The 18,796-nt window shown below is 48.1% G+C and overlaps 1 protein-coding gene across 2 annotated transcripts in view; it reads right to left on the reverse strand.

The window, feature by feature from the left end:
* Nucleotides 1–18,796, reverse strand: part of kmt2bb (lysine (K)-specific methyltransferase 2Bb) — a 47,018-nt gene that overhangs the window by 6,446 nt on the left and 21,776 nt on the right. For both annotated transcript variants that reach the window (XM_056601916.1, XM_056601915.1), the window contains exons 20-29: nucleotides 17,357–17,433; nucleotides 12,814–13,064; nucleotides 12,605–12,708; nucleotides 12,221–12,358; nucleotides 11,158–11,316; nucleotides 10,645–10,762; nucleotides 10,456–10,534; nucleotides 9,595–9,755; nucleotides 3,682–3,831; nucleotides 358–3,385 (exon numbers count right to left, since the gene is read on the reverse strand). In XM_056601916.1, the coding sequence (XP_056457891.1) occupies nucleotides 358–3,385; nucleotides 3,682–3,831; nucleotides 9,595–9,755; nucleotides 10,456–10,534; nucleotides 10,645–10,762; nucleotides 11,158–11,316; nucleotides 12,221–12,358; nucleotides 12,605–12,708; nucleotides 12,814–13,064; nucleotides 17,357–17,433 (4,265 nt within the window). The remainder of the gene's footprint in view (nucleotides 1–357; nucleotides 3,386–3,681; nucleotides 3,832–9,594; nucleotides 9,756–10,455; nucleotides 10,535–10,644; nucleotides 10,763–11,157; nucleotides 11,317–12,220; nucleotides 12,359–12,604; nucleotides 12,709–12,813; nucleotides 13,065–17,356; nucleotides 17,434–18,796) is intronic.

Here is an 18,796-nt window from a genome sequence, read left to right on the forward strand (position 1 = left end):
AATATGAAAAAATGTCTAATCAACCAAAACAAGTGGACCCCCTGTTGACGACCTCTGCTCTAGAGTGAAATATACTGCTCTTGATCCATCCACTTTGTAAAGGTGAGTAAAATGCTGCTAAACGCCCCTTTTATTTGAACGCGAAATGTACCGAAAGTAGAAACCTGGATTGACAAATCGAAGTGAGCTTCGTAGTACCATATTACTCTTATCGCGGGTTGCGTCCCTGTCGATCCAGGTTTTCCCAAGAAAGCCTGGGTATGTTCAGCGGGGTTCGTAATACAGGGCACTGGTGGTATAATTTATCCCCTTTAAGTCTACCTTAAAATCACGTTTAAAAACCAAACCCAGCCTCACCGTGAGCTGTCCGAGTCGCTGAGCCGCTCCTCCTTCATGGTGTCCAGGTTCAGCACCCCCTTCACCGTGGGGGTTTTGATGCGGACCCCGGACGCCCGGCTGCTGGCGAAGCTGGGCCTGTGGTGGTCCTGGGCCTCCACGGGGGCCTCCGGCTCCAGGAAGTCAACCTTCGACTTCTTGGTGACGGTGCGGTCCGAGAGCGAGGACACCCTCTTCATGCGGACGTGGGTCCGTGGGCGCGACATCGACGACGGTTGGGGCGGCTTCGCAGCCGGCACCGGGGGTTCGATGAGCAGGCCTGGGGGCAGGACCAGCGTGGAAGGACTCAGGGTGCGGGGGCCGCTCCACTTGGGGGTGTAGTTGCTGGCCATCGCTTGGTTGATGATGGCTTGGGCACTTTCACCAGGCGTGATCGGAGGGTTCTCCTTCAAGGGCGTAGGAAGCACTGGATCCTTGACAGTCTTTGGCTTCCTGGCTGCGGTTTGCTCCTTCTTCCTCTTGGGCTTCTTGTTCTCGGGGGCCCGGCCCTCGCCCGACGCCTTCGCGCTCTTCCTCGGCTTCTTGGCTTTAACGGAGGCCGTGGCCCCGTTGCTGTTATGGGTGAGCAGATGAGCAATGGTGGTCTGGTTCTGAACCGCGGGGGTCCCGATCTGGGGGAGGGCCGTGGCAACGCTCGCTCCGGGAGCAGGGGTGAGGCTGGCGGCGCCGGTGGCAGCGGGGGTGAGGTTGCCGGCTGCGGCCAGCGTGGCCGAGAGGGCGTTGTTCTGCAGGAGGCTGGCAATCTGAGTGACGCAGTTGAACGATGCGGAGCCGGTGGTGGGCAGCTCAAAGTTGTTGCTCTCCGGGTTCTTCACAAAGATCTGGCCAAGCCGGTTCACCAGCAGCACGTGCGGCGTAGAATCCACGTTGGGACCGCCCACCTCTTTCACGGTAAGGATGGCGTGACCGGGCAGCGCCTGGTGGACCAGGGGCTGCTGGGGCTCCAGCGCCGGCCGGGGACTGGCGAAGTTGATAGAGAACGAGGTGGCGGCTTCTTTCTGCAGGGAGGACGTGCTGTAGCCGTTCAGCAGCACGGGACCGGCGCTTGGCTGGCCCAGCGACAGAGTGGATGGACCCTGAGTCAACAGTCCAGTAGGCACAGAGGATATGGAAGGAGAGGCGGAGACGATGCTTATTGCGGTACAACCCAGCGGCTGTGCTTGACTACATGGGTACATGGGCAGAGGAACCGATCCGTATATCCCGACTGAGTGGATGGTGCTGGACGTGGCGGACAACAGGGGGTCGTTTTGAGGGACGAGGTTCAGGGGAATCTGTGTGACGTCCCCGACCGCCGTGAGGGTGGTCAGCTTGTCACAGAAGGATTCCAACGGCGGCATGGACATCGAGTCTTGTGAGGACGTCACACTCTGGAGCGTTATGTTTGGCAGAGGGGGCTGACTGAAACTAGGCAGTGGTGAAGTCATCTGTGAAGGATCGACGTTCACTGGAGACGGGTTGGGGAGGTCAGTTGCCATGAGAGACGAGGGCTGCAGGAGATCCAACAACGACCCCGGTTTACTCACGGGAGGACTGGTCAACGATAGCTCTCCGCTGTTATTCGCCAAGTGGTTCATGTAAACCGTCGACACATCGGTGGTTGGGATGTAACCGCTACTGTCAGGACCCAAGAACAGGGGCTTGGAGGCTTCAGATTGGTGGGTCTCCAACTCAGTCAACCGGGTGTTGGGAGAGGCATGGTCGCACCTTTCCAAGAGGAGCGGCGTTCCAGACAGGTCTATACTAGACCCTGGGAATAACTCCTCCTGATACACGCTCCCAGGGCCCTTCATGTTCATGGGGACGATCGAAGAGAAGAGGGTGTTCAGGTCGGCGTTTTTCAAATCCGTAAAGTCCTCGGACTTGGGCGGGTCCAGAAGAAAGGCGTCGCTCGGGGTTTGGCTCGTGGATGACATGGCGGCGGAGGGGGCGTCCGTGAGCTTGGGCAACGCTTTAGGAACCGGGCTCTCCGCGTCGGCACTGGGCCCGTTGCTCGCAGTTGGGGACTCAGGAAGCATCTTGAGGTTCTTGGCCGGGATCTGGGCGTGGCTGGAGGGCTTCAGTTTGTCCGTGTCCTCGCTGTTAGCCATGCTGGCGTCGCTCTCGGTGCCGTCGTCCACGCCGTCCAGCTGGGGGATGGGCCGGACCGAGGGGGAGGTTGGGGACTTGGGCTGCTCTCTGGAGGCGGGGCAGCTGACAATCGTCCGGGAGAAGTCAAAGTAGTGCTCCATGTCGTCGTCCGACGAGTCTTCCTTGACGGCGCAGCGGGAGTGGGACGCCACACGCGTCCTCTTGGGCGCCTCGCGGGTCCCCCTCCAGAACTGATCCTGGCCGTCGCCCTCAACAACGATCTGCCCGCCGCAGTTCATGGCCACGCCCTCGTCCAGCAGCGTCTCCTCGATCTCCAGCTCCGTCTTGAGCTCCGAGCAGAAGGCCGCGTCCGGCCCGAAGGGGAAGGCCTGGTCCTTGTGCGCACCCGACCCCCCAAGGGGCGACGCGCCGTTCGCCGCCGACACCTCCTCCGGGTCCGGCGACGCCAGGAAGTTGTGCGGCACCTCCACGGAGTCTGGCTGGCCCAGGTCGAAGGTCAGGCGGGGCCGGGGGGAGTGCTGCAGGGCGACCGGGAAGGACAGGCCCGGCGAGGGAAGGCCTTCGGAGCCTTCCTGCCACGACGACGAGTGAGGGAACAACGCTGAGGTAGAGTGGGAAATCGTGTTCCCCGGGCAACGGATGGAGGAGGCGGCCCGTCCTCCGACGGGGCGGGGGGACGGAGAGGTCAGCAGGTTGTCAGTAGCACCGAGGGGGAAGGGGGCCGGGAGGGAGGACTTCCCGGTGGCGCGGAGCGTGATGGGCCCTGAGAGGGGGGGCGGGGGGAGGTGGGTTCGGAGCGTGGGGGCTTGGGAGTGGGGGCTGTGGCGCCGCGGCCGGCGCGTCTCTTCCAGGTCGCTTATGGTCAGGATGTGGTGGGGCTTCTTTATCTGGATCACTCCTAAGAGGACACAGGTGTTTATCAAGGTTAGTGCTTATATTTACATTCTTGGCATTTAGGAGATGCTTTTATCCAAAGCTAACTATTTACATTTGTCCGAGATAAGAGAAACTATACAAAATATCACTCTCAGTCCGCTAAGGATAGAACCAAGTGGCAAGCACTAACAATCGCTAGGTTAACACATTCCCCGTACACAACAAGGATAGCTAGGATAAGATGCTACACGATGCCAAGTACAATGTGATGAATGTTTATGTTGAAGAGATGGAGTCAGGGTGGGGGATGAGGTATACCTGGTGATGGGAGAGGCCGGGACATGCCACCAGCTGGCCTCCTAGCCTGGGGATAACTCGGAATCTTTGGCTTGGCTCCCGTTTCAGGCCGAGGTGGGACCTCCGTAGAAGACTGGATGTCTGCTCCGTCGGGCTCTTGGGCTTTGATTTCTATTAAAGATAAATACAGATGTACAGATGTAGTTAACATTTCTAAAGCCATTCCTCGATTGAAACTAAAAGGGCTGCACAAAGATTAAAGAGATGGATTCAGAAAAGAGCAGGATGGGAAATTACACGTTTGAAGCCTTTTTTATTTTTTTTTCAGATCCCCATTAGCTTCCACAGCTGTGGTCGCTAATCTAATAAGGAGAAAAGTGAGTTCTAAAACAAGACAATACGCAATACAAGTTAACATGTACATCAAGTATAGAGTCATTCCTGTTGTGTAGATTCCCTCAGCATCTGTTTTAGTGTTTAGTCTATATTTACCCATTCTTATGCTAATGGTATGTGAATTCCCAGTTACAATAATAGTCTGCAGGCAACCATTTAATTCCGCTCTCCACAAGCATTAACATATCACGTCGCCACACCGGCGGTCAACTCCCACGGCACACGCAAAAGTACCTGCTGGCTGTGCGCTCACGAGAAACCCTCTAAAAGCAATACAACTAAAAGAATAGAGGCGCCAACAAATTAAACTTAACAATCTCCTCTCTTTAAAAAAATTAAAAATATTTAAACAGTAACAGTATAAAGTAAGAGCAACAACCAGAAATGGTTTCAAAAGTCATTTGTTTGGTTTTAGTCATTAACAGTCACTCCTCAAGCTTCCACTTTCCATCCTACAGCGCTATCAGAATCTCCTTTTTTGGTCAGACAGTCTGCCAGCTCTTCCTTTGTAGCTGACCAAAGAACATGTTGGATCCTTTTGGTTTGGTTTAGTTTTTTAATGCCACTTATTTCTAGTCTCAGTCTTTTCTCTGTCACAGACTTGGTGGACTTGATGGCATCCACAAGAGAGTAGTTGTCTGTGACACATTGGTCAGCTACAAGATGCCCTTTGTGAAATTTCCTGTGGTGAGTTCAGAGTAGAGGGATGACAGAAATATGGCATGGTCAATCCCATCAGCAAGAGCAAGTGTTTCTCCTGCCAGTGCACTCCGAACCACTCTGCTGATCCTCTTCGATTGCCAGCAAACAGGTGAGAATATCCCTTCCTTGCCCATCAGTATAATGAGATGCCCCCTTGTGTTCCATCGTCAGGTAGGTTTCCCATAGAAGCATCACTGAAAAAAGTTTCAAAGAGTCATCATCTCGTAAGTTCTGAAATTTTAGGGTGACAAGTTCTTACTTTAGTTTCTTTACAACTTTATTTGCTTCATGCATAGTTTGCACAGTACCATGTTTTAGAGTGGATGCAAGAATGCACGTATCAAACATGATATCTGGGCTGCTTTGTCTAGCCGCCCATAGCAGCTGACCTATCTTTGACCTCAGCTTGTCAGTCTCACAGTCTGAGAGGAGAATCACGCTCCAAAGCTCTAGATGAGTCCATGAGAACAGGCTGCAGATTCTTTATGCATACGTCTTGTTGCGAAAGCGATCATACTCCTCGCGTCCCACTTGAAAAGCAGTTTTGATCTGAGGAATGACTGTAGTTGCAAACAAGTGAGAGCCCCCCCAAATGAAGTCATCCATGTGACAAGCAAGGATACCATTTACACTACCTTGTTCGTCAAGCCAGTTGAAAACAGCAGGATCCACTTGTGACATTGTGGCCCCAGTTTTCAGCATTGTTGCTTTAACTTTGTTGTACCAGTAAAGCGATGCATCTGCAAGCCCATAGACACATTTGTTCAGCTTCCATACCTTTCCTTTACTTTCGAATTCAGGAGGAGGACGAATGTGAATGTTCCGAGACAGCTCCGCCCCCTGAAGAAAAGCTGACTTGATGTCCATGGAGTGCAGCGTCCACTGTCTCTGACATATAACTGAAATGAGTAACTAGAGTGACTCCGATGAGCACGTAGGAGAGACTTTTGGAAGATCTGTAGTGTTAAATTCTTCAAAACCCCTAGTGACAAGACGTGCTTTGGGTACTATACCATCAGGTTGTTTTTTTTGTGTACACACCCACCTGCTGGACACCTGCTTTTGACCAACGTTGTTTACCTCCTCAAACACTCCATTTCTTGCCCAGTTACTGATTTCATCAAGTATTGCAATATCAAATCTACTGTGACTGACATCATTTTCATGCACGTCAGAGCATACTTCAACATTGTTCATAATTCTCATCGTTTGAACAGAGTTGCTTTCTCAGAGGTCTCCTTGTTCTCTCTGAGCACTCTGCCTCAGTGAATGCTTTTCTTGCTGTGTGTAATGCTGTTATATGTTATCCCACCCATGCACTGATAGTGTTGCCTTCCAAGGCAGGTGGCTTATCGACTAGTACAGATGGAAGATTTGTATTTTGTCCAAATACAAGCTGGTATAGACTGAAGCCGTGGACATTGTGCATTGTGTTCTTCGCCATGAGTGCCCAATCCAGGGCCGTTCCCCAGTCACATCTGTTGTCGCTTTTAACATTCAGCAGTGTCTCCATGAGTGTTTGGTTATGGCGCTCCAGCAAACCATTACTCCAAGGGCTGTAGCCAGCAGTAGCCTTTATCTCAATATTGAAATTCTCAGCCATGTCTCGTATTTCTTCATTATTAAATTCCCCTCCATCATCACTGAAAAGCCGCTCCGGTGGGCCGTGGACACTAATCCATGAATGAATGAAGTGTTTTACTATCACGCTTGGCTTCTTGGAGGTGACGAGGCTACCAGCGCTGAAGCAACTAAAATGATCGATAATGTGAAGGTACCACACATTTGGTTCTAGTTCATGTAAATCCACTGCTAATCTCGTATCGAGAAGCCATGGGCAGGCACACAGCAGGCTTAGGCTTTGGCTTGTTGTTTCAACATGGTGGCTGCATCGTTCTCCAAGTCTAAAACAGCTCCTGCTCTCTTTAGCGAAGCTTAACTTAGTAGTAGGGCTCAGCGATTTTTTCGGTTTAAACTATTAATTTGCATTTTTACTTTGCTACGGTTTATGAAATGGCTGAACCGAAAAATCGCGGGTTTTTTTTACGTGAAATTTGACGTGAAAGCCTTCCGTGGTTTTCGAGGAAATCGCTGTGTTTCAATCGTCCCGTGTTTCAATCGACCCGGATCTCCCCCATAAAAATGTCCACGAACACAGATGAAGAACTCATTCATAAAAAGGGTTCTACTTCAGTTGTATGGAAGTGGTTCGGGTACAAGCAGTCAGACATAGAACAAACTGTTCCGTATAAGGTTTGTAGAAAGTCGATCGCATTTTACACGTTTTTCAGGGATGGCCTACAAGATCTTTTTTTTCAGTTTGATATAAAAAAATCTTTGCACAATAATGACAGCCAAGTGGTGCTGATTTAATTTTTTATCCTCGAACAACTGATTGGTTCACATAGGCCTAGATTACTTGGTAATCTGATTTATTTTTATTGCGTTAATAAAGAAAATATGTATTTAAATTTTGCCTTGGTCTTTTTAATTTGTTTAGAGAAAAACAGAAAAAAAAGAGGTTTAAATCGTAAATTGTCCATTAGTTAGAAAAAATCGAGATTTTATTTTTATTTTTCCCTACCTTGGCTGGAATCTTGACCTTTTTAAAGGAGTGTACAACTTTACGAAAGGCTTGCTGCTCTCAATGTTATTATTGTCATGTCTATTCATGTGACTGTGCCTTGAGCCTGTCTGAACAAGCTGTTCTGAAAAAAACTAAATCGGGCTTCCTATCAACAACATTAGAAGACTAGGGGCCCTATCTTGCATCCGGCGCAAGTGACTTAGTCACTGGCGCATGTGTCGTTGCTAGTTTACAACTGGCGCAGAGCGTTCTTTTCCCACCAGCGCCACTCGCCGGTAAATTAGGGATTGATCATGCGCCGCAAGGGGCGGTTCGGCGGAAGGAGGAGGCGTGTTCTGGCGCAAACGGTATTTTGCCGTCTCTGAATACCATTGCGCTACTGACCAGGAAATACCTGGTTTAAAGTCAGTGGCGCGTTGTTCAGACGCTATTTTAAGGGCGCATGCATACATGCGCATGCGATGCATACATGCGCATGCGATGCATACGGATTGCTTGTGCACCTCGCGCATACACTTTTCTTCTCTCATCTACCTAGCCGCACATTCTTGGTAAATTATTTGGGAAAGAACAGCTGATGCAGCGGTAATAAGTTGTACTTTTAAATCAATGCATCTGCAAACACCGTACAGCAAACACATATTTTCTTGACACAGACATCGTGTAGGCCTACATGCCCATAACTTTTAGGATTGATGAGTAGGCCTATTTGATCGTGAAAAACATTGTTTTACCGCGAGTGAGTGTTAAAAAGAATGAATGAATGCGGGCGCGCGTGTGTGCTCTGTAAGGCGCCCAGTTTCCAACCTCGAAATTTCACTTCATTTAAATTTAATTTGCATGGTATTTCTTATCCTTACCAGATGCCCGAACCACCTCAGCTGACTCCTTTCTAAGTAAAGGAGCAGCGGCTCTAATCCGAGTTCCTCACGGATGGCTGAGCTTCTCACCCTATCCCTAAGGGAGACGCCAGCCACCCTTCTGAGAAAACTCATCTCGGCCGCTTGTACCCGCGATCTCGTCCTTTCGGTCATCACCCAAACCTCATGACCATAGGTGAGGATAGGAACGAAGATCGACCGGTAGATCGAGAGCTTTGCCTTGCGGCTCAGCTCTCTTTTCGTAACAACGGTGCGGTAAAGCGAACGCAATACCGCCCCCGCTGCTCCGATTCTCCGGCCAATCTCACGCTCCATAGTTCCCTCACTCGCGAACAAGACCCCGAGGTAGGCCTACTTTAACTCCTTCACATGGGCAAACTAAACACGTAACGCATAATACAATCAATGGCAATGTCTATTACCGCGGGGACACATGCATATTAGGATAGCATACAATACTGATAAGAAACAATGTTTATAATGTATTGCGTATATCATTAAATAGAACCACAGTTACCGCATATCATATGTTATAGCCTATCATACGTTTTCTTTGCCGAAATTTATTTGAGGACTCAGTATTTCTGAAGTTGTGGAAGAAAACCCCTTATTCCATGTGTGAATTAGGCCATATTATTTGGCAATAAATTAAGCCATTTGCAGTTTGAAATTCTCGGAGACTGCAGACGCGCTGTCAAAATATCAACTCGTCCGATTCAAATGCGCTCATGGCTCTTAAAGGGGATGGGAGCTGGCACTCTCATTGGTTTGTTGCACGTTACGCCCAAACCACACCTACGGGTAATTAGGCTGCTTCAGACCAACCCTTTTGACACTTGCGCCGCGGCGCAAGCGTCATTTATCCGCCTGTAAGATAGCGATAGCGCCGTAGAACCGCCCACAAAGCTACTTGCGCTTTGCGCTTCCCACTTGCGTTTCAGACCGTTAAAATAGGGCCCTAGATGTTAATTTAGCCTCAACGGTCAACAATGACAGACTGTTGTGCCTCTTCATGACTTTAGTTCTAAAAGAACATTGAAGATCCAATCTTGCAGCTCTATTTAACCATGTTCGCCACTCAAAGTGCTTTACAATCATTGCCTAACATTTACCACACATTCACACACCGACACATTCACACACCGACGGTGGTGTCAGCCATGCAAGGTGACAGCCAACTCGGAGGGAGCAGTTAGGGTGAGGTGTCTTGCTCAGGGACAGCTTGACAGCTCAGAGCCGGGGATCGACCTAGCAACCTTCCGGTTACCAGCCAACCCACTCTACCTCCGGAGCCACATGCCAGCCGAGGCTGATTCATTGCATTATCTTTAGGTGTTCTCCACCTCGACGCAGCAGGGAGGAACGTACCAGACGGCAGGGGGGGGCTGTGAGCAGTAGTATGGTTGTGCCCTCGGTCGGGCGTCTCCTCTGGAGGGTGCTCGGGCACGGGGGGGCGCAACTCCTGAACCGTGCAGGTGTACTTACACCGTCGCAGGGGGTTCACCGTGCTCCAGTACAGACGAGAGCACCTGCGGGAGGAGAGACCACACGCATCGTCAGTCATTGGCTGCTTTCTGATCATGGCTGAACGATTAATCGAAGTCAAACAGACATTGCGATGTAATAGAACGCGATTGCAACTCTCAAAGGCTGTGTTAAAAAGTAATAATCGTGAATATGCGAGTAATATGGAGCATAACGAACTTTTAAAAGAAAAAATTAAACTAAATGCAAACTAAATCGCAATTGCAATATTGGTCCAAGTTACTATACTGGGTAGCCCAGCCCATTCTAACGGCGATTTGAGTTCGCCCTGCAAAAGGGTCTGGAGGAGAGCACTACATTTTTTTTGCTTCCGATACGTTTTTGCGGGAGCCAATCACCAAGCAGGCTTTTCCCCCTGGTGCGCTATTGGCTGGTTTAACACAATGACGACAGGGAACGACGGCAAGCAGCCAATTGCGTACAGAGTCATTTGAACTAGGCCCATTGAGCACGCCTCTTGTGCTGAAGAAAATTACGGCAGCTTCCCCAGACCAACGGGCAATCTACGATTGAGCTTGGTCTGGCAATAGCCAGGCTTCCAAGAAATCGCAATAAGATGAATTCCCAAAATCGTTCAGCCCTATTCCTGATACCTGATCGTTCAGCCCTATTCCTGATTCCTGATCGTTCAGCCCTATTCCTGATTCCAGACAGAGGAAAGTTAAAGGAGGTGAGTTAACTTACTGGAAGCCTACAGGAAACAGCTTATCTTTACTGGCTGACAGCTCTGTAAGTACGCCAAGCTCTTCAATCTGTAACGAGCCTGAGAGAAGGAAAAGGAAGCAGAAAGGGTTAGCGATGCTTCCTTCATCATAATGGTGTTATGGGGAGGTCCAGAGCAGGAAACTGAAGAGAGGACCCATTGTCGCTTACCAATCACCATGTTGATTGACTCTGGCTCCAGCCCCGTCAAGAACTTCCTGCGGAGGCTGATGCCCTCAAAGTCCACATAGACCCGTCTCTTCACCTCGAAGGCCTGCCCTGTCACCATCTAGAGAAGAAAGGAATGGAAAGAAGTGAGGAACGGCAATGTTCACACACAGATTCTCTTTACATATTCACTGCTTTTAGCTTTTAGTGTTTGGGTGATGTAAGGCGGATTATGGACTACAGGAGCACTTGCTCCTTGGGTTTTTCTGTACTCCATTCCTCCAAATCACAATCAGCATGTAGCACCTGTTACAACCCATCATATGTTGTTCAAAAGTAACATTTCTGTGCTTTTAGCTGCAGAAGTGCAATTCCGTTGTGGGTTTTTCTAATGAGAACCGGTAACCATTCATTTACAGTTCATGATCAACTCCTAAGTCACAGGCTGTTTCCCAAAATGCCAGTTCCAGCCCCAGACGGTCGGGGTTAACCCCCAGTAGTAGAACCAGCCCTCACCTTGCCGCTGAGGAGCTGCCGGTGCTTGTAGCAGTACACCTTCTTGTCGTCCTGGAACACACAGTGGCGGGACCGGGCGCACATGAAGTGGTAGTTGCTCTGGCAGGAGGTTAGGCAGCAGCCCACCGTGGCCCCTGTCTGGTTGCAGCGTTCGCATCGCTGTGGAGCATAAATTATCATCAAAAACAGCTCAAACCGGTCAAGTCCGGAGTTCACCTGGACTCTTCTAAGAAGAGTCCAGTACCTTTATTTGTGTCTCATAGTAAGACAGCGCTCCCAACTGATAACGACTAACTGATAATTATTTCAGGTGGAAATGTTATCTTCTACTTATACTGTGTTCCATGGCTTTATTCACTTTAACCAAGTATTATCCACATTGAATATTTCACTTGCACAACAATCTTTCTTTTGGCACAAAGATGACATCATCGCCCTTGCAGTTGTGGAGATATACTCTATTTACTTTGGGTACGTTCTTCTCTGAAAAAAACTTTTCCCCTGATCGATATTTTTCCAAGTAAAGTATTGAAGTTAGAAAATCCAGTATCGTGACTGACAACACTACTGGAAACGCGATTGTGATTATTCAGTTAGACCTACAAGAAACGTGAAAGTTCAAAAAGACATATCTTTGCTACTACCTTGGACATTTAGTTATGTATATTTGCATAAAATCATGCAGGTCTACATATAACTGGGCGATAGCTTTAATAGGTTGCAACGGTGGACTGAAATCACTTCATAGCACGATGTGACCATTCGATAAATAAGTAAACAAAGAGAAGTTTGTTATTTTTAAACACAACATGTGTGGAAGCTAACATTCAGCTACAGTCTGAGCTAGGATGAGTTTTCTGAGCCCCCCAAAACCAGGCCGGGTGCCTGGCAAAAAGAGGCCCGTTCACAATTCTGATTATAATTTGGCACATTCACATTCGGGCAAGTTGAACATGACCTGTACTTGCCCGATGGGCAAGTGCTTTTGAAACCTAAGTGTCAACCGCTGTATACACATGCTAACATTTGCATATGGCGATATGTATATGCATAACGGACGTACCATCAGGCGGCCGCGGGTGACAGCGCTGTGGACGTGGAGCAGCGAGCCGTCGTCCTCCTCAAACACCTCCGCCGACCAGAGGCAGCAGTTGACGTGGGCCCAGTCGTTCTGGCCCAGGTACAGCAACCGGCCCGCTTCCTTTTAGGACAGATGCACAGGAAGGCAGAGAAGTCAGGGAACAGTGTGGAAGAACAAACACGTCCCCTTTGACAGCTGCCAAACAGATTTCTGCTGCATGCTCAACAAACAACTAACAAGTCTGTCAAGTTCAATCCAAACAGGTCCGACCACCAACCATCAACATCATGACTACAGAAGGAACCATGTTGTATAGCACAGCAAGAGGAGGTTCAAAGCCTGTCTAACGAGGTCTGGGAAACTCACATTGGGTTTGGCGTCTCCATACTTTTGGCACAGGGAGCACTGCCTCTCGTCTTCTTTGGACCACCCGGTGTCGAGGTCCGCCTTCGAGAGCCGACCCCGTTTACCTGCGTAGACAAAAAAACAACCCGCCATGAAACCACTGGCGAAACGCTGACGAGGGGGGGGGGGGGGGGGGGGGGGGGGGGGGTGGGGGTAACGCTCCGCGTTACCTTTGAACTTGAGCCTGGAGGCCTTGCTGTTCTTCCCGTGGGTCCTGAGGGGAGAGTCGCTGGACAGCGGGGAGGCCACCTCCTCCTGCTTCACCTGCAGGGTCTGCAGCACCCCGAGGGGGGGCCGGCACGCCCCGTCCCTCCGGACGTCCTGCAGCGCCCCCAGAGGAGGCCGCGTCTCCTCCCGCTCCTGCCACTGGGCGTACACGTGCTCCGTGGTGGGGGGGTGCACCGCGTGGGTCAGCATGCCCCTGCAGCACAAACGCAGCGGGTCAATACGGTAGAGGCTACACAGAGGGTCTGTGGGGGCCGTCAGGAGGGTCTAGGGGGGCTACAGAGGGCTTGGGCCTGGTTTATCTTCATGTTAGATCGTTAGACCTTTGAATTGAAGTATTGTAAAATAGTATCCTTCGTAACACTTCAAATATGATACGTTTCTCAAATTATGTTCCTTTTGTTACAGAACCACATTAAACAGTGTTAAAGTGTAAATCTAGCAAATGATTGTCAGTGAACGAAATATATTTCAGTGAGACTTTAGAAAAAAACTTCAACGCCTGTTTTTCAGTTCAGAAATGGAATCAAAAAAGATAAAAAGATTTCAGTTGAGTAATTTCCCAATAGGCCCCCTCAAGGAACAAGTTGTACTTTTCAGTGGTTCAGTATAAAAAAAGCTAAAACATATCAGTTCATTGAATCTGCCTGGACCATTGGTTCAACTTGTGCAAAGGGAAACTGAAACAGGTCACACATTTAATTTGTGACCTGTGAAATTTAATTAACAGAATAATCTGGTAAAAAGTGCCCAGAAATAAATTATAACTGGCTGTTTAATAATTAAAAAAATCTGACTGAATGTTAAGAAGGCTTTGTGATATTTCTTTCTCATCTTACCCATGAAAATCCCCCCACATTGTAGTCCATACCAGCTTATGACTACGCTCATGCTGGTGTGAAATCTTGGCTTGAATTCATAGAACAAGGCCTTTCATACAAACTATTCCACAGAAATTACTCATCGCTATGGAAGGCTCATCAAGACAGCCATTGAAACCATATTTTTTGTTTAATCATAAAGCTCCTAAATTCCAAAAAGACCCACAGGACATGTATCCGCCATTGCATCACCACAGAAGAAGAATACTCTACTACTCTACTACTACTACTTTCAAGAGCCTTTGGTAAGAATGAGTAAATGTACAACAAAGCATTCATTCTAGATTTCTTTCTCTATCAAATTTAAAGTCGCCGATATGCGCCGTTTGTCAAATGAGCAGAGATTCCACGCGTGGGCGTTTGTTTGAGTCGTTATTAAATTAGCAGGAGTCTACATTTCCTGTATGCACTTTCCCCTTCTAATTCATTATTCTGTCTGTTCTAGCATGTCACTGTGACTGTGACTAGGGATGGGGATCATTCATATTTATTGATATCGATACCATTTTCGATGCTCCTTAACGATCCGAGTCTTTATCGATACCACTATCGATACTTTTCTAATAATTGGTGGAAATACAACGGGTTTTTAGTAATGAGGAAAATATTTAGGAAATAAATAATTGTATTTTAAATTAAATATGTCATTCTTAATAAATATTGACATCAGTAGTTTTAATTATATATACTAAAACGATTAGAGCACTATACAATTGTATTAGTAATACAGAATTACTCATGTTTCTCACCAAAAACTCAATTTACCGTTTCTTTATTTTACATTTGAACGCATCATGATAACCGTCGTTTTACTGAGCCAACCTCAACACATCGTCACGCAGCAAATCTGAAACTTTATTTACTTTTTAAGATAACTAGCTTGTATGCTACCGATTATAACACCCAATTCACAATTGGATTACTATTTTTAACTGACGGGACTAGCGACAATGTCTGTGTGTGCGATTACCGTTCGTACTTTGAGTGGATGATTAAGACAGGCCCGTCTGTGGTGCGACAGGACACGGAGGAGACAGTCGAAGGTCTTTATTTGATGCACAATGCCAATGTGCTTGGCCATTGAGGTTGTGTTCCCCCCTTTACAATGAATGATTTTCGCCCTTTTCAGCCATCCTCGCGAGCAAAGTTAACCGCCAGACTTCACTCGTTTTACTTGTAATACATGTTTGCCCTGACGCGACTCGAAGGACACAACATTACATTACAGGACAAAAAATATAATAAATGAGCGACGGGACTCGATAGTGGTATCGATAAGCCCAAACGTTAAAGGGATACTTCACCCATTTAGAACCGGCGTTCTATCATTATAAAATCGGCATTGTAATATAAATAAATATATAAATAAATATCAGTCTAAACCAGTCTCCCCTTGGCCCATTTTTTCTCATCTAATTTTCAACCGAAATGACGTCAAATGACGCGTTTGACGTAATTTCGGGAGAAACCTCTTGTCCCGCTAGAAGGGTCGGGGACTACAACACACTTTTGGTGGAAAATTTTTCCACCAATAAGGAATGAGAGGGGGCGGGAGCTCGCGTACTGAGGGGGAATGAGGGGGACGGGAGACCGACAGGTGGGCGGGGCAGCGAGCGCAATGCACTGTGGTAGTTGGAGGTTTTCTTACTTTGAGCCAGAGACACCATGAAAACACTCTTTCTGCCTTTTTTCAGGCTAGGATGAACCGATTTCAATTATTTTTTCACATTTATAATACATTGAATTATTTAATTCATAAAACCTTCATATTCCCACCGGTGAAGTATCTCTTTAATGACTTTCGGGTTTTGAAAAAGGAACCGGGTCCTTGACAGACCCGGTTTTCGATCCCCATCCCTAACTGTGACTGCGACTGCGACTGGTTGCTCAGACCTTCCTCATGGTTAACCGGCCAGCCATCACCGATTTAAATGTTTTGCCTGATCATCCCTGGAAGATCCTCCACTCTGCGTTCCTTCTCAAGATTTCCTCCTTGGTAATTAAGGTTATTTCTTTCCTGCTGGGGGGCTAGGGTCAGGGGGGAGTCATAAACACACGGCCTGATAAGCCCTTTCAAACTGGACCTGTGATTAAGTCCTAGACAAATAAGTTGGAAATGAATTGAACTGAGCAGTGTTTCCGCTAGAAGAAATTGGTGCCGGTCATGTGACGGGGAAGGTTTCATTTTACCGGTCAAATTGGAAAAAAATTGGTCGGATATTGTCTGTGTTTATTGCACTTAAAAAAATTGATAGGCAGGCTATATAAAGAAGAAGAAGAAGAAGTGTGTGATCATATTTTGATTCGCCATGGTTGTTAAATATCGGTACTCCGCAAACCTTCCCGCCAGCTTTCGCTAGCTTGCCGCCGTTTAGTTCATAAACCTACGGTAGTCTTTAGCGATCAATTTGAGCGAGTGCACGAAATGTAACAACTTATTTATTTCATCACACAGGCTACGCTACAATCAAAACCCTCATTGTTTTACATGAATTGGCTAAATAAATGACCACTGTAGCATATTTAAACACAATTCAAATGAACTCATTCAAAAGGATTTCTGCTCAATTTAAAAGGTTGAATCTCCTCGTGACTGAATGTTTGTATACAGCGCGCATGCTGTATGAGCGCAGGGTTGACGGGCTCCACTTTTTTCTGTGGAGAACCAGCGCCTTGAATATTCCACATAAAACGAAACCGAATCGTTTTCGCCCGTTTCGGCTCTGTGTGGACGGGGCCTTATTTCCAATCGGTCATTCTGACCGGAGACATTTAGAATTTCCGGTCCTCCTAATTTCTTTCCCGGTCATAGATCGGTAATTACCGGACAACGGGAACTCTGGAACTGAGTCTTCAGTGACACAACTTTCCTCGTAAATGTGTGTGGACTCAACCTCTCAGCGTGCGAGTCAGCGTGCGAGTCACTGTCCGGCCCCTTTACAGGGGCCCAGATGACCTCAAGTTTCAGTCAGCATCATCGGCCCCCACAGGGTACACAAGATCATTCCCATCACATCATCAATGCGCTTTACAGCTCACGTACCTCATTCCTAATTGGTTGTGCACTTTGATCATTGTATTTCCACCGGCTGGGATACAGCTGCTCTCCCCTGGCAGGGAACTACCCTCCCCAAGTGCAGCCCACTGCCATCCCACAGGCCCAGACAGGATGGATGAATACAAATGAGTCGTGCCGAGTCATGTTTCTTAAATCCGAGTATGGTGGAAACTCCCACACTACTCTGGGACTTATACCAAGTACCTATTGTGGTAAGTATAAGTAAAGGCTTACGGGCGTCTCTGTTGGTCTGTAGTGCTTGTGTGCTGATTTACAGTCATGTCGGCCACTAACTCTTTGCTGCCAGACACACAATGATTCTCAGAATCCTAGTTATTTTTATGTAATAATTGGCTTAATCGGCAAAAGGAATTTGTTCTGACTTATTATATTGTTAATAAAATATAGGGTTAGGTATGTATGTATGTATAGATATATATATTTTTCTTTTTACAATATAGGCCTATTTATATTTTTATATAAGTATAGGAAGTTAAAGTCAAATCTTGTTGTATAAATAAAGAAAATTGACCAATGACAGTTACTCACAAGGGCAATTCTTTGGTGAGTGGGTCCCACACTTTAGGATCCTGGCTGTTGAACCAGTTGAACACCTCCTCCAGCAGCTGAGGAGGAGAACATGAGGAGAACAACATTCAGTCACAGTCCACAGCGCGGCCCCGGCGTGACTCATCTCACAGTCAACTTTGGGTTTTCCACAAACAAAACAAATCAAAATCAGCATAAACAAGTAAAGACGATTTAGCGGCATCTAGTGGCGAGATTGCAGCTTGCAACCATCTGAATGCCCCTCCCCCCCACAATGTGACAAGTGATGAGGTGCCTTGGTAGATTGATAAATGTAATAACCTATTTAGCCTGCATAGGTCATAGTTAAAAAGAGAAATAGCGACTAGGTTTGTTACAATTAAAAACACATCTTATCTAGTCCAATGTAGACATCTCATCTCATCTCATTTTCGTCCGCTTATCCGGGGTCGGGTCGCGGGGGGCAGCTCAAGCAGGGGGCCCCAGACTTCCCTTTCCCGGGCCACATTGACCAGCTCTGACCGGGGGATCCCAGGCCCCTAGGTCTCCGACCCACTGGACGTGCATCCTTACCAGATGCCCGAACCACCTCAGCTGACTCCTTTCTAAGTAAAGGAGCAGCGGCTCTAATCCGAGTTCCTCACGGATGGCTGAGCTTCTCACCCTATCCCTAAGGGAGACGCCAGCCACCCTTCTGAGAAAACTCATCTCGGCCGCTTGTACCCGCGATCTCGTCCTTTCGGTCATCACCCAGCCCTCATGACCATAGGTGAGGATAGGAACGAAGATCGACCGGTAGATCGAGAGCTTTGCCTTGCGGCTCAGCTCTCTTTTCGTTACAACGGTGCGGTAAAGCGAACGCAATACCGCCCCCACTGCTCCGATTCTCCGGCCAATCTCACGCTCCATAGTACCCTCACTCGCGAACAAGACCCCGAGGTACTTGAACTCCTTCACTTGGGCTAAGGACTAATTTCCTACCCGGAGCAAGCAATCCACCGGTTTCCTGCTAAGAGTCATGGCCTCAGATTTAGCGGTGCTGATCCTCATCCCAGCCGCTTCACACTCGGCCGCCAGCCGATCCAGTGAGTGCTGAAGGTCACAGGCCGATGATCCAATGAGGACCACATCATCTGCAAAAAGCAGTGACTAGATCCTCAGACCACCGAACTGCAACCCCTCCCCACCACGACTACGCCTCGATATCCTGTCCATGTATATCACAAATAGGATTGGTGACAAGGCGCAGCCCTGGCGGAGACCAGCACCCACTGAGAACGAAACTGACTGGCTGCCGAGGACGCGAACACAGCTCTCGCTTTGGGAGTACAGAGATTGGATTGCCCTGAGGATAGACCCCCTTACCCCATACTCCCGCAGCACCTCCCACAGTTTCTCCCGGGGGACCCGGTCATACGCCTTCTCCAGATCCACAAAACA

The sequence above is a fragment of the Gadus chalcogrammus genome, chromosome 11 (genome assembly GCF_026213295.1).
Source record: "Gadus chalcogrammus isolate NIFS_2021 chromosome 11, NIFS_Gcha_1.0, whole genome shotgun sequence".
In the NCBI taxonomy this organism is placed as follows: domain Eukaryota; kingdom Metazoa; phylum Chordata; class Actinopteri; order Gadiformes; family Gadidae; genus Gadus; species Gadus chalcogrammus.